This window comes from Xiphias gladius, chromosome 21 (genome assembly GCF_016859285.1).
Source record: "Xiphias gladius isolate SHS-SW01 ecotype Sanya breed wild chromosome 21, ASM1685928v1, whole genome shotgun sequence".
Classification (NCBI taxonomy): Eukaryota; Metazoa; Chordata; class Actinopteri; order Istiophoriformes; family Xiphiidae; genus Xiphias; species Xiphias gladius.
The window spans coordinates 15,703,931-15,718,714 of NC_053420.1; the positions used below are offsets into that span (position 1 = coordinate 15,703,931).

General features: G+C 39.9%; 2 protein-coding genes across 2 annotated transcripts; one reads left to right on the forward strand and one right to left on the reverse strand.

Moving 5' to 3' along the window:
• The first annotated feature begins 1,965 nt into the window (after positions 1-1,965).
• On the forward strand, positions 1,966-5,848 carry LOC120783145 (synaptoporin). The gene is made up of 5 exons (XM_040115901.1): positions 1,966-1,989; positions 2,624-2,748; positions 4,275-4,473; positions 4,617-4,808; positions 4,894-5,848. The coding sequence occupies exons 1-5, from the start codon at positions 1,966-1,968 to the stop codon at positions 5,269-5,271; spliced, it is 918 nt and encodes a 305-aa protein (XP_039971835.1). The 3' UTR covers positions 5,272-5,848.
• Positions 5,849-10,031: 4,183 nt separating this feature from the next.
• Positions 10,032-11,675, reverse strand: LOC120806959 (green-sensitive opsin-like). Its single transcript, XM_040158529.1, has 5 exons — positions 11,291-11,675; positions 11,010-11,178; positions 10,630-10,795; positions 10,242-10,481; positions 10,032-10,130 (listed from the first exon to the last, which is right to left on the reverse strand). The coding sequence occupies exons 1-5, from the start codon at positions 11,673-11,675 to the stop codon at positions 10,032-10,034; spliced, it is 1,059 nt and encodes a 352-aa protein (XP_040014463.1).
• Positions 11,676-14,784: the final 3,109 nt, after the last annotated feature.

The window sequence follows — 14,784 nt, forward strand, 5'->3', positions numbered from 1 at the left end:
GCAGACCCTTTTTTTTAAACTCAGGTAAGTGTCAGGTAATTAACAGTCAGGAGAACAGAACACACTCTGATACATGACACTGCGTTTACATCTGTGCAGTGGTTACATGTTTGTAAAACCAAAACAAGTGCAATAAGTCTGTGTTTTATGAAGTCATGGGGTCTTTATTCCTTTTCATTTGTACCCTTTTATAATTTGTCTTTAATCCCAATTTTTCGTCCTCAATTCTTTTATCTCACATCCTTTTACTTTATTACGTCTTCTGTCTAACCTGTTATTTTATTGTACATCCTGTTTTTAATCACTGCTTTTATCCGATTTTAATACCTTAAGATCTTTGCAGGCTTTGCTAAGTCTCTCAAAGCAAAATCATAAACTTTGTTTTTAAAAATGCTCTGAAAAAAGTTTTGGGTACCTATTATTTTCAGTGCACAGCATCATAGTGTGTCATCCAGTGGCTGATTGGAATTCATTCTTTATATTAATTAAAACTTTCCATTAAGAAGAAAAGAGGTCTTCAGCCAGTGATTCATTCTCTTCTGTGGCTGTCGTGTTTTGTGTATCTTTCAGGTTTTGGAAGGGCCTACAGATTTGGCAATGCTGCTGTTTCGTCAGTAAGAAATCAATTCACCCTAAAAACGTATAATTTCATGAAATATGGTGTGCCTGAGATACCTGTCTGCATTCAATTTTTGGATTTCAGGAAAAAAAAAGCTAAATCTCTATCTCTCATCTCAGAACACAGTGTGAAGATAAATCCTTTTTTCTGATTCACAAAATCAGAACCGTCTGCAATATTGCTTGCTACATCTTATAGCTAAAATCCATGTTGCAGTGCAGTAAATTATTTATTTCATTCAGTTACGTGTACAACCCTAAATGCATCCTCGTCCAAGAATAAATCTGTAATACAGATTTGTTACCAGAAGAGGTCAACATAGTCCTTTTTATAACAGTGCAAATGGCCCAATCATCAATGGATCACTAGAAAATAAAATGTAATTAAAGTATCATCAGTCATTGCAATCCAAAAATTCATATGTAATCTACAACCTTTTCTTTAATTCTGTTTGATCACACTGAGCCGCAGACATATTTTTAAATCAATTAATAATTAAATTGATCAAAGCTAGTGTCACAACAGAGAATGTTGGTTTGTAGAGGCAATGAACACAGATATTGGCTGCATTTTTTTCAAATCATATGGTTATATTTATGGCTGGCCCAAGAATTTTTGGGAGCCATAGGTAACCTACTAAAGCTGGGAATTCCTTTTTTATTTTAACACGCACAATCTTTGAAACACTTATTAAAGATACTCACAAAATCGATATCTGTTGTAAGTGATTAATACAAACGCAGTTATGGGAGGTGCGATCAATATGTTCATCAGACCTCAGTGTGATATTGCCATACATTTCCATTATATTTTTGTCTGTCAATATTGATGCAGCTGCAAATGAGTCACAGTCCAAATACAATTAGAAACATTAACTTAAAAGTCTTTTTTGTGCTGGAGCGTAAGAACATTTTGGTGTACACTGTAGTTACCATGGCAACACGGGTTTTGTGCTGAATGTGCTGAAAATTCAGTCCCAGATATTCCGTTTGTTCCATGTTCCCAATGCAGCCTTATTAAGAAAAATATATTCCGAGAGTAATGTTGTCATGGTCTTACCATAATAATTGTGTGGACACAATGAGAGTGAATCTGCTGATCAGCATAACACAAACATACGGTGTGCATTTTTACTCGATTTAGGTATTTAAGGTTGATTGCAGTGTTAAATAAATGTAGAGTTAGAGAAGATCTCAGACTCCTCCTTGGGGAAGATATCTCCTGTCAGCCCTCCCCTCTGCTCAAAGAGTCACTCTCCTCTTTTTTCGTATCTACATCAGTGGCATTTCAGCCTGGTGACAAAAAGCTGTTGACATTGTGTGGAGTTGGACTTGAGCTCTTTTTAAATGTGTATGGTTATATTTGCTCCGGTAAGTTTTATTTCTCTTTTTTTCGTTTATTTTGTTGTTTTGGTTTTTCACGGATCCTGCTTAATTTCCCTTGTAATGCATATTCCATTGTATCAATAACAATATCAAATGTGCTCTAGATGCTGTTTTTATGATTTATGATTTGCTGATTGAAAAATGACTTGATGAAATGTCTGGTTTAGCCATCGGTGCAGTTTGTCGATGCAACATGTGGCACACGTTTAAAAGTAAAGAAAAGCCACTGACAGTAGTTAACAGAGAGTAAATCTCTCATCCTCAAGTGGAATATTCTGCAAGTGAGCAATATTCAGATTTTATAGTATAAGAACTGTGAAGACAAAAACATGGAGGTACTTCAGAGTTTTGTATTATATCCGCGACCTGAATCTCATCGCACTGCTGTGGCTACCCTCCAGTGCACAGTAAGCAGCTCTGTTAGTTGTCTTCTGACCTTTAAATTATTCAGGTTTTGTTTTCAAACCAATTATAAATCATATAATCTGTCTTGTAATTTATTGATGTGTATACATTATGCAGGAAGCCACTCACAGAATTTATATTGGATTAAACAAATGAATGAATTATTAGCTGAAGGTGTTTTGTTTTTTTGTTTTTTCGGCTTTTTTTCTCATAGATTTTCGCCATCTGTGCTTTTGCAACATGTGGAGGATACAATGGTCATCTCCAGGTTAAAGTGGACTGTGCAGACAGGAGGCAGAGTAACTTAAGCATCAACATTGAGTTTGGTTATCCTTTCAGGTAAAGTAGTTGTTGCTTTCTTTGACACGATGTTCACCTCATGTTTCAAATGCCCGAACCACCGAAACAGCAAATTTGGTAAAAACTCCATATATATCAATTTCTAGGATTGTTTTTACTTTTAACCTTTGATCTCATTAGATAATTACCTTGTCTTGAATACATAATATATAAAGAACAAATGTTAATAATCAAATAATTTCATGTTTGACAGTTAACTGGCACATAACCTCTAAACATGTTTTGATCAATATAATTTTTATATCACTGACAAGGAGATTTTTTGCTAGACACCCAAAACTATGCTTTCAACCTAATCAGACAAGTCCCTAGTAATGATCTGTGCGAATTTCAGGAAAATGGTCAGGCAGAAAAAAAAGACTGCACAGTTCTACTCCATCACATTGTCAGGCCCAGTAGAGAGGAGCTGCTCTCTCCTGAAGCTCGCCCCCTTCAAGATCGGGAAGCTTGACAGCTGAGATGTCAGATCCCAGGGTACAAAACGTCTCACTGCATCAAGGGATGAAACTGTACTATGAGTCCTTTCAGTCAAGACTGAACCTCAGATGGTCTCTTGTGGTACTACAGCGATTTGTCGCTACATCTTTCTTTGCAGCATGTACCTGCAACTTGATGTAACTTCCCCATGAGCCACTGATGAGCTGATGAGGACCAAAAAATGGCATCTTGTTTCATTTTCACTCCTGCAGACCTGCATGCACTCGTGAGCATCTCAGCCTTACAAACACTACTTTTTGGAGGGTGAGAAAAGAGTGACTCTGTTTTTCAGATTTGCTGCTATTTTGAGTGAAGTGTGTACTTATGCACAGTGGAAGTGTAGATTGCAGTAATCCTTGAATTAAATTATATTTCAGTTGGAAATGAGTCATCAAATACACACAGTTTTATTTTATCATTTTATACTAGAAGCTAGAAGCATAAATTGTCCAAAAATAAATAAATAAATACAAAAGAAACAAAATAAAGTATCCCAGCACCATCTACCTCAGTGCTTTGTCAATCACAAAACGGTAATAAAATGGTCATGAAAACCCTGCAACTGATTATTATGATTAATCCTCAACGTCTGTATCATGAAAGGGGCTAATGCTCACCAAATCAGGTATGACCTTGGTCCTCCCATAGTGACAGTTCCTCCCTTTGCCACTGTCTGAAAACTTTTTTCTATTTCAGATGTCGTTACAGTCTCCTTCCTTTTATCACGCAGAAAAGCCAACTTGCTGCTTGTCTCTGTTCGTCTTTCTTCACTGGCAGCTTCTTCCCAAGTCTTGTAAAATCTTTCCCTTTGTATGCCACACCAAATTCATGGAGGTCTCATGGGAAAGTCGCATTCTTTCTTCTGTTTTTCTCTGTTCTTTTCAGCTTGAACCTGCCTGTTTTTAGTCACGGGCTTGCTAATGAAAGTGCTCTCAAATTGCCAGTGAACAATGGGCGGCCAAAGTGACATGTTTCCTACAGAGTGATTCTCCTCACATCGCTGTAAACCTCCTCCTTCTGTCTTGCAGATTACAACAAGTGCACTTCAAAGCTCCCTTGTGTGAGGCGAAAAGAGAAGAGATTCTTTTCCTGGATGGCGACTTTTCTTCAGCTGCTCAGTTTTTTCTGACTGTCGGTGTTTTTGCTTTCCTGTACTCTCTGCTGGCAACTATTGTCTATGTCTTCTACCAGAACAAGTACCTGAAGAACAACAGAGGCCCCCTTGTGGTCAGTGAGTTTGTACCTCCTCCACTAATGTCCTAGTTTAAATTAGGTACATGAAACACATCAAATGGACTGTGACTGACTATTTTATCCTATGTGTCACTTTCTCCCTTTATGTTTCTTTTCTATTCTCCTGTCCTGAGCAGGATTTTGTTGTTACAGCCATCTTCTCCATCATGTGGCTGGTCAGTAGTTGTTGTTGGGCCAAAACTCTTTCTGAGATCAAGACGGCCACAAACCCAACACAGGTGCTTCTGCTCATCTCAGCCTGCAGAGCTCAGGAAAACAAATGCACGGCTACCCAGGAGCCTCTCTGGTCACGTCTCAATACATCTGCGGTAGGTTTTCAGTTGACAAATGAAGCTCTGAAACACAAAACTGGATAAAACAAACCATTTTCTCCTGTCCCTCTGTTGTCTCCAGGTTTTTGGTTTCGTTAATGTAGTCCTCTGGGTTGGAAATATTTGGTTTGTCTTCAAAGAGACAGGCTGGTACAAGACAGGTCAGAGATACCCCACCAGGAGTGCTTCTGGGAAACGTTCCAGTGAAATGCGTCAGCGGCTCTACAGCGAGAGCAGCTTCGACCAGCCAGAGGAGAGTTTTGGTCCGCAACCCCCCAGACAAGGCAGTTTCAGTCAGTCCAAGGGGGGGTTTGGTCAGCAGGTCCAGAGACAAGCTAGCCTCAACCAGTCACAAGTAAGCTTTAGCTTACCGCAGACATACCTTGGTAAACAGGTCATTTATGACAGGGAGATTAAAGTGGCCTCTCAAGGGCCGATGATATTTGTCAATGAGATGTGATTTTGACAAGGTGTTTGACAATGTTGTACACAGTGACCAGAATAAAAATGCTTTATTGTTATTTTCAATCTGATTATTAACTGAATATAAAAAGAAAACGCAGACAGTATCTGTTTGACATAAATAATGTTCATAATGTAACAAATATGTTTTTTTCTTTGTTTTTGCTTATTCCCTCTGGATAAATTGATGTACTTGGAGTTGAGGACTCCCACTTGATGATGAAGTATGAAATGAAGAAATCTAAAGCCATACAATTATTACTAAAGGCCCTGAGAGTATTTGATCTGCTTTTTTAAAATGATTATTTTAGAAGATGATCTTTGGCAATAAGCAGATATTGCTGCGGACTTTTTGTTCCGTACATATCAGTGATCACTTGTGAGTTACAGTGTGTGGTCAGTGCACTCAAAACAATACAAAAAGGAGAAGGAAAAAAGAAATATAATAATGATAAGTTGATGTAATATTGTGTGTCCGGTGCTGGTTTTGCCATCAGCCATTAAGAACATGGAAGGATGAAAATCATTATAGATTAATATTTACCGATATGAAGTAGCATTTATGCAATCAATCCAATTCAATTCAGTTTTATTCATATAGAGCCAAATCATAACAGAGGTTGTCTCATGGCACTTTTCATATAGAGCAGGTCTAGACTGTACTCTTTATAGTTATATTTACAGAGACCCAACAATCCCTATACTTAAACTGGAACCATGTTAAATGCGATGTACAGTAACGTTACTTTTCCTTAGTAACACACAATAAATGCAACACACCCTTACAAATAACGCCCTTACAAATATGATGCTGGGATAGGATGAAACAACACATTATCAGTAGGTGTTGTATGCAACAAAGAAAAAAAGGGTTGTCATTTAATTTTTTGTTTTTATCTTTAAAATAACTTTTCACACTTTTTTCAACAGATTAAATACATCTGTGTTTGTATGACTACAAATAACTGAACTCTAGTGAGCACAGTTGTTGCAACATGAAACCCAGTCACAGCACAACGCTGGAGAATATTTATCACTTTACCAGAGAAAAATATTTCAACTGCTAACTTTAGCTGTGATAGCCTATTATTACATTACATTTTCCATGGATTAAGAGATTATGTTTAAGTATGGTATGATACAAAGTATCCGTTCACTATGTTAAATACAGGATTTTTTCAAATTACATCAAATCATTGATGTTGAAGTGCTGTGGTAGCACTCGGTCTGCAGGTTGCTTGGATTGCTTTTATATTTTTTAACAACCTATGTAACCCCAGAATACCATTGAACTCAAATTTCAACGAATAGAGGACCAGTGATGTAGTTGCTATAGCATGATTCTAGGGCTTGGGCCTGTTGATACTGATCTTATTTCACTTCATTTATTCTACACGTGAGTAGTTTTACCTGTAAATGGAAAAATGTTTTATTTAGTCAAAAGATTGGTTATGAAGAAGCATTATAAAATTTGGTCTATACTATAAGTTTGATGGGAAAGTATGTGCCGTATAAGTGCAGAAATATATCTAATGAATGTGGTACAGTTCCTTCTCTAAATATTTGATGTGTGATTGTATCTCATATTCCCTTTGTCATTATTGATGGATTTCCTGACATTATAATCAATGTGGAGCTCCAATGTCTTTTTTTTCCCCTTTCTTCTTAAAATGATGATGATTTCAAATGGACAATGGATGCTGTTTGAGTGGAACTTTAAATATGTTATTATTTTTTTTATTATTTTGTTTGTACTTGCATGTAAAATAGATGTACAGTCACATTTTATTCTACTTGTGTCAAAGCTGAAGAATTCTCTTCTGAAAGAATATGTCCCAAACTAAACCAACTGAGATGCATAGTTTGGATGTGGAATATGTTGAAGTGTTCTTGTTGCATATTATCCACTCACTCTTATACCTTTATTGTCACAGTCCCCTGCACTATACTGATCATTAAAGCTAACATTTCAAAAGGAATTTCATTTCTATATAATTCATAAAATGTGTGCAGTAACTTGAGGGTGTGTGTTACCAGCTGATGAGGCCAAAGGGATAATCTCTCAGGGTGTCAGTTTCATCCTGTCTAAGACAGTTAACATAACACTAATACCTAAAACCTCTTAACACTCTTCACAAGCGGAAGAGTTTGAAATCTGTTGATGACAATGAGTTGGGTTTGCATACATCAGTTGGAAGCTTATCCACTGCAGAACTGTTGCCCTCTTCCAGGCCTCCTCACAGTGAACATTAGCCAGGAAATGTATTCAGTGCATACCAAGTTAGTTATTAAGACCTCTGCATGCAGCTCCTCCTATCTGATCCGAGCAATTAGAACCGAAAGAGTACACTTTCATCTCTGCCAGCCCCCTGACAGGGAGACTAAGCACATGCAGGTGCCCAGTGCAGGCTCTTCACAGAAAATTACAGTGTGTGGGCCCACAGCACGACAATTAGGGTCAGGTTATCAGCGGGAAATAGAGGGCTACATCATGAGATAGATGGCCTATCGGGTATGGAGGAAGGGTGTATTTATATGTAATTAATCTCCTCTGTGCTGTAACATGTTATAGGCTGGTGTGTAACATCTACCGTTGGGTATGTCTGCATTCGCTGCAGAACATGGAAATGCTGTGCCTCTTTTTTTTTTTTACAAATGGAGCACAATGTGGAACATTTTGGTCACTTTATGCATTTCTTTGTAAACACGTGCAGGCGGGATCATCCACCTGTCTTTCAAACTGAAAGCTCTCCAGCAGAGGATCCTGCTGCTTTTAGTGGCACAGTTTATATCACTTGAGCAGGAATTTTTCTGTAAATTTATAGTAATAATTATGATAATAATTTTCCATTTTAAAATGTTTTGCTTACATTTGTACATAGTACCACATAGTATGGCATCCTGCGCTGCAGACATATCAGGGTTGTCTATAATGACTTTGGCCTCCAGGGGGTGGTATAACATCACACCAAATACAACACACATGCGTGTTCCTATGGTCTAAAGGATTCCCCCAGCAGATGTGACATGCTAAGCAGTGTTAACAGTGTCTATCTGCATGGGCTGCACAGGAGTCCTTCCCTCAATTTTTGCCACATATGCCTCCCTTCTTCATTTGTTCTCTTTAACTGTGAGATGAGATGCTGTATGTTATACTGACTGTGAAGATTCTCAGCCACCCAGGACATATGATGTGTAGAATATATTTAGATGAATTTTCATGTTTTTACCAAATATATCACATCAGTCAGAGGAACCTGAGAGAAATTTAAAATCATACCTTACCCAGAGATGAATTGGTTCCAGTTGTAGACCTTTTGGTGCTTTCCCATCAGTGGGATTATTTTCAACCACGCAGATAATGCATTGTCTTTGGTTAACTTTTCTAAGCTACTGTGAGGTTCAATACAGGCTGTCCTCTTTATAATAGATAAGAATGTTTTCAGCCACTTAACGTCCAAGAAATGCAACGCTTTTTATTTGTGTTTTCCAGTGTGCCCAAAGAAACTGAATCAATTAAATTTCTGTCTAATAATGTGATCAGATACAGAGCTTTCATACAATTAAACTCCAGATCTGTTATCACACTTGCCAAATTCATATCTCTGGAATTCTTCGATGTTTTAAAGTTGAGTTCATTTTACCAAATGACAAAAATAAAACATTGACTGTAAGACAAGTGCTGTACATCTAACAGCACTAATTGGCTGAGCAGCAGTAACTTGAATGCCCTCTGCTCTTGCAGCAGCTGTAGAGGATTCACCCAGGATTACAATGAGGGATTATAGCGCCATGACATAATCAGTCTGTAAATGTGGATCATTGACAAACACGCTCCGACTGGACAGCGCTTCAGACAGACAAGGATGAGAATGTCATGACTAGGTGAAATTTAAGGTTTCACATTTTTAGAAGTTTTCTCCATTTTTGCTTCTTTTAAACTTTGACTTTGTCATATGTTTTACAGATTATAAAAACCTTCAAAGCAATTTTTTTCTGGGCTGCGTAAATAAAGTTGACTTTACTTAACCTACAGGGAAAACTAAGCTGCATATCAAGGTTTTGGAATAAACTAATAATACTGTGTCAAAAAAAACACGAAGGCTGGTATATTACTTTAAAAATGTTCTGTACCTCCAATATATGAATTTCTACTTTGGTTTAAACACTACTTGACAACACACAAGCATGTATACTTCAGACTTAAATGAACACAACAGTACATTTCTTTTCATGCATGCATTTATTATCTACTCCATACTATAGTTTTTTTTCTTTTTCATAAAATACATAAAAATAATGCCCATGGTAGACCAGAAAACCATAATTTCTACAGCATAATTACATCAAAATACCCCATGTGTGATGCCATGTCCATCACTGCAGAAACTGTTGTCACATTTCAGCAGGTTTACACTTGGACTTGAGAGATGAGGTGTTTTTAATGTCATCACATGCTGCACAGTGAGTCACGGGTTCACTCACATTCGCGTGCTCTTGCACACTCTCCTCTCACACACACACACACACACCAATGCTGTACAAGATTACCTCCATAGAAAATGCATTTCCTTACGTTTGTTAGTTTATACATACTAACAGATGAGATAGATATCCTCAGTGTGTTGGGTGCAGAGTCCGTTCATTATATCCATAAATCCATTTGGCAAAAGTTCAAGACTTTTTTTCATGCAATCTTTTAAAATCTGGAAGCAATCAGTAAGGAAAATGTCCGGAGATTTGAGGATGTCATAATGATTAAGAGACAGAGGACACTTCTGTCTTGCTGGCCGAAACTGAGGTCTCATCCTCCACCATGCCGCCCATTCCAATAGCGCTCAGCATACAGTTACGGAACTGGAAAGGAGAGCAAAGAGTGCAAATTCACAAACTAAGCATAAACACAGTTCAGGGTCGAATCAATATTAAAGAGCAAATACTAGAAACTAGAAAATACACCAAACCAACCTGTTTGTTCATCAGCACATAGATAACAGGATTATACAGAGCTGAGCTCTTTGCAAAGAAGGCAGGGATGGCTGCAGTCAGGGCAGAGAAGGCAGCTCCCTTGTTCAGGAAAATCCAGGCGGCAAAAGTGGCATAAGGTACCCAGGCTACCAGGAAGCCAAAGACCATCAGGATGCACATACGTGTCACTTCTCTTTCAGCTTTCTGGGTGGACTCTGACTCCTGCTGCTGGGCTGCAGCCTGAAGTGTTTGAGACCACGAAACGTCATCAGAATTCAAAGAACGGACAATTTTGCCAAGCTTTAAATGAAAAGCAACTATACTTTAACTGTATTTCTTCAAGATTTAGCTATAAGCTAAACATCTCATGAATTTAAATTTCACTTACGGCTTTGACTGTCAGCACAAGGCTTCCATAAGTGAAGAAAATGAGGAAGACAGGAACGAAGAAGTGGACGACAAACATGTAGATGACGTATGATTCGTTGTTGAAGCCAGGGGCCAGAGTGTAGTAGTCAGGTCCGCAGGAGCACTGCATGCCCTCAGGAAGGTACCTGTGCGTGATTGAAGACGAGCCATTATTGCAGATAATTAAGACTCGCCATAAGCTCTGCATCTACAGTATCTAAGACCCTCATGACTAAAACATTGTCATCTTTTTGAGGCTGAATAGTGTGTTTAAGTGGTTTACATATGTATGCAAAGTCCCATTAGACTAAAATTAAAGACTTAAAAAGACTTAAAAAGAATTAAAAACACGAGTATCACCTGGACCAGCCAAACAGTGGGGGAGCGGCGCATGCAGAAGCCATGATCCAGGTGAAAGCGACTCCAGCTGCTGCGTGAGTTCCAGTGAATTTGAAGCTTCCCATGGGTTTGCAGACAACAATGTATCTCTCAATAGCCAGGACAACCAGAGACCAGAGAGCAACTTCCCCTGTAGAGAGAAAGGGTAGAAGTAATTAATGTATATTGTACACTTGCCAATGAAACAGGAAAAATAACTTCCTCTATAATTTCTGGAAAGTCCTGTGCTTCTTCTTTCTTACCTCCCAGTGTGGCCATGAATCCCTCAACAGCACAGGCAGTGGCTCCAAGAACAAAGTAGCCGTTAACAGCTGAGGTGATGGTGATGGTAAATCCAAAGGAGCACATGATGAGTCCAGCCACAGCCAGGTTGACCAGGATGTAGTTGAGAGGTTGCCGGAGCTTCTTGTTCTGAGCTGTGACCATCAATGTCAAGCCGTTGATGGGAGTTCCAGTACAGATCAGGAAAAACATGTAGAAAGCTAGAAGCTTGAACATGATGGGATCTGCCAAATAGTACTGTGGGTATTCAAAAGGATTTCTAACAATTCCAGTCCTGTTGGACATGGGAATGTAGAAATTCTTGCCCTCCGTGCCATTTGGTTCAATTCCTCCTTCCCAAGCCATCTTCAGTTGTCTAGTTTGCTGGAGCTTCAGTTGATGGAGAGTGTCAAAAGTGTACGAGGTCACCCAGTAGTCACCAGTGGTGTAAGCCAACGGCAGACAGCATCTTATGCATTCTGGGTGTTGTTTTATACCTGCCTGAGGTTATCCTCAAATTGGCAAAATTAGATTACAGGAGGATTGCGAGGAAGTGCACAGCTCAAGTCCGATTGATAATTGACTTTAAGAAAGCACTGAAGGACAGTGACCTTAGGGTCACATGTTTCAACTGTATCCTTCTGAACCTACATTTGAAACAATAAAGATAAGCATTAAACTTATTTCTATGTTATGTGTTAAGAACAAAATGCTGCACTGGTAACATTAAGACAGTTACCGGTTTAATGTTTAGGCTGAATGATGTGTGTCTGTATCTATCTATCTATCTGTCTATCTATATCTATATCTATATCTATACATATAGATATATAGATATAGATATATATATATATATATATATATATATATATAGATATATATATATATATGCATGTTTATATATAGATAGATTTAGATGTATATATAGTTATCATTATATATATATATATATGTGTGTGTGTGTGTGTGTGTGTGTGTGTGTGTGTGTGTGCGTGTGTGTGTGTGTGTGTGTATTTTAAATTATTACAGAACAGTAGAGGCTTGGCTCAGCTGACACACACTTACACCCCACTAAGAAGCCTCTCACTGCCTCCTACCACAGATCACAGACTGTCTTTTTCTCAACAGGGATCACTCGGATTTTGTTTCCCCGACAATGAAAATGCATGTTCAGACTGACACTGGAGATCAGGACAATCTTCTGGAGTATCGTGAGAAATGCTTGGAAATCGGATAAGTCCCGTTTCTCGACATCTGAGCATTAAATGGAAGAAGACAGCTGGAGAAACTTGCCTGTGTGTTCATCTCCCGTGAGTCTCACTAGCAGAATTTATTTCAGTAGCTGTTGAGGTGACTATAAATGAACACTCAGCTGTATGTTAAACTAGTAGTTAAGTTGTAGTTAAGTCTCTGTGACGGCCACTTTTCTCAGTCAGAACTTCAGCGCTCCTCGTGGGGCTGATCCTGTGGCCATGGAGAAAGACTACATTAACATGAACATGAATATGAGACGCACAGGGATATATCTTTATGCACTTGATCATTGGGGAAGTGGCTCACACAAAACCTTTACCAAATGAGTTGTAAAGAATATAAATCTCACTGCGGCTTTGAATGTAAGCACAATGTCTCCAGAACTGAGGAAAATTCTGAGGATGAGACCCCCGTGCATGCACCAGTGTGACAGTTTGAAGGTAAATATTTCAGTCATCACGATTACAAAGACAATGTGGTTTCTAGGCCACAATGTAGTTTGTTTCCTACACTGTATGGTAAACAGATGAAGTGCCTTATTATTGACTGAAAACAGCCTCTCGAAAGTACTTTTCTCTGCATGTGTCTTAATTACTGCGTACTCTCCTTGCAGCAGTGTTGTCGCAGTAAAAACATCAGTCTGTCATTTTTAAGACTGGAGGATGCTCCCCTTTGTGCAGAGCAGATGTCAGCGTGCCTCACTGTGGCAGTAGTTAAGTCTCTGTGACGGTCTCTTTCTCTCAGTCAGAACTGCAGCACTCCTCGAGGTGCTGATCCTGTGGCCACGGAGCTACCCTGGGTACTCTCTGTCTGTCTCCTCTGCCCACATCAGGGAGAAGATTGCAGCCAGTGGCAAGTTCTAACCAATAACTTACCATACCCTAACAGACACACACCCCCGCTAGAGTTTCTTTGTTGCTGACTCTCGAGTTGTCATAGAACAGCTATATTCAGTGCCCTAGATTGACAAACATTGTGTTAAAGTACTGTACACATACACACATAAATATACGTAAATATACATACACATCCAACATTTTAAGCAAGATTAGTGTATTGTTTTTGTTTTGTACAATATTAGAGTGGAAAAAAAGGGAAGGAGAACCATACAAAAGTTTGGTCACCCCAAGAGATTTGAGCTCTCAGGTAACTTTTAACAAGGTCTCAGAACTTAATTAGCTTGTCAGGGCTTTGGCTTGTTCACAGTCATTGCTAGGAAAGGCCAGGTGATGCAAATTTCAAAGCTTTATAAATACTCTGACTCCTCAAACCGTGTCCCAACAATCAGCAGCCATGGGCTCCTCCAAGGAGCTGACAATTAAAATAACTGATGCCCACAAAGCAGGAGAAGACGAGAAGACGATGGCGCAGTGTCTTCAGTGACAAAAATTCAGAGCAGGGGTGCCCGACCTTTTTCATGCCACCGTGCGCATGTACGTGTGTAAGTGTATTTCGGCGCGCAGTCGAGGACGCCACATCCACACACTGCACCTCACAGTTTGATGGGTGTCCAGACTGCGCCGGTGGGTGCGCGTCGTAAGTGGAGCTTATGTCATATTTGGTATGCGGCTGCATTCATAACAAAGCATTTCCCATAGGCCTACGGGTCAGGGTTTTTCTAATCCACCCGACCCGCTACGAGAGGCAACCGCTCGGCCTCTCTCTCTCTCTCTCTCTCTCTCACACACACACACACACACACACACACACACACACTTGTGGACAGGAACCGCAGGTGCAACACTCACAGGGCCCTCGATTCATCTTCTATTTATTACGACTCCCGCGAATTCCACCCTCCCGCGCGGAATAAGTACGCCCTTGTAATCCTGGGCGCCACGGTTCAAACATCAGCCCGGCTTCACGGAGGCGGGGGTGGGGGTGGGGGGCAACCAAGTCGCTCTCAAGTGCCTCGGAGAGAGGACCGGCAGCGGCTGCTCCCGCAAAGAAACACTCACAGCCGCCAGCAGGTTGCCAGCAGGTTGCCAGCAGGTCGGCCTGCTGTCTGGCGGCTCGTCTGGTACAGACCCGTCAGACACCGGCCACATCAAGCCTCCGCACGGCCATTAAAACCAAGCGTCACAGTATGACACGCTCCGCAGTAGTCTAAGGGACTAGATTATCGGCGGCCAGGGCGAGAGGGGACCCGCACCCTCCGCCCGGACCCCGGGCGTCTTAGGTCGGCGCCGGCGAGCTGCTTGACTGGATCGTTTGACACCGC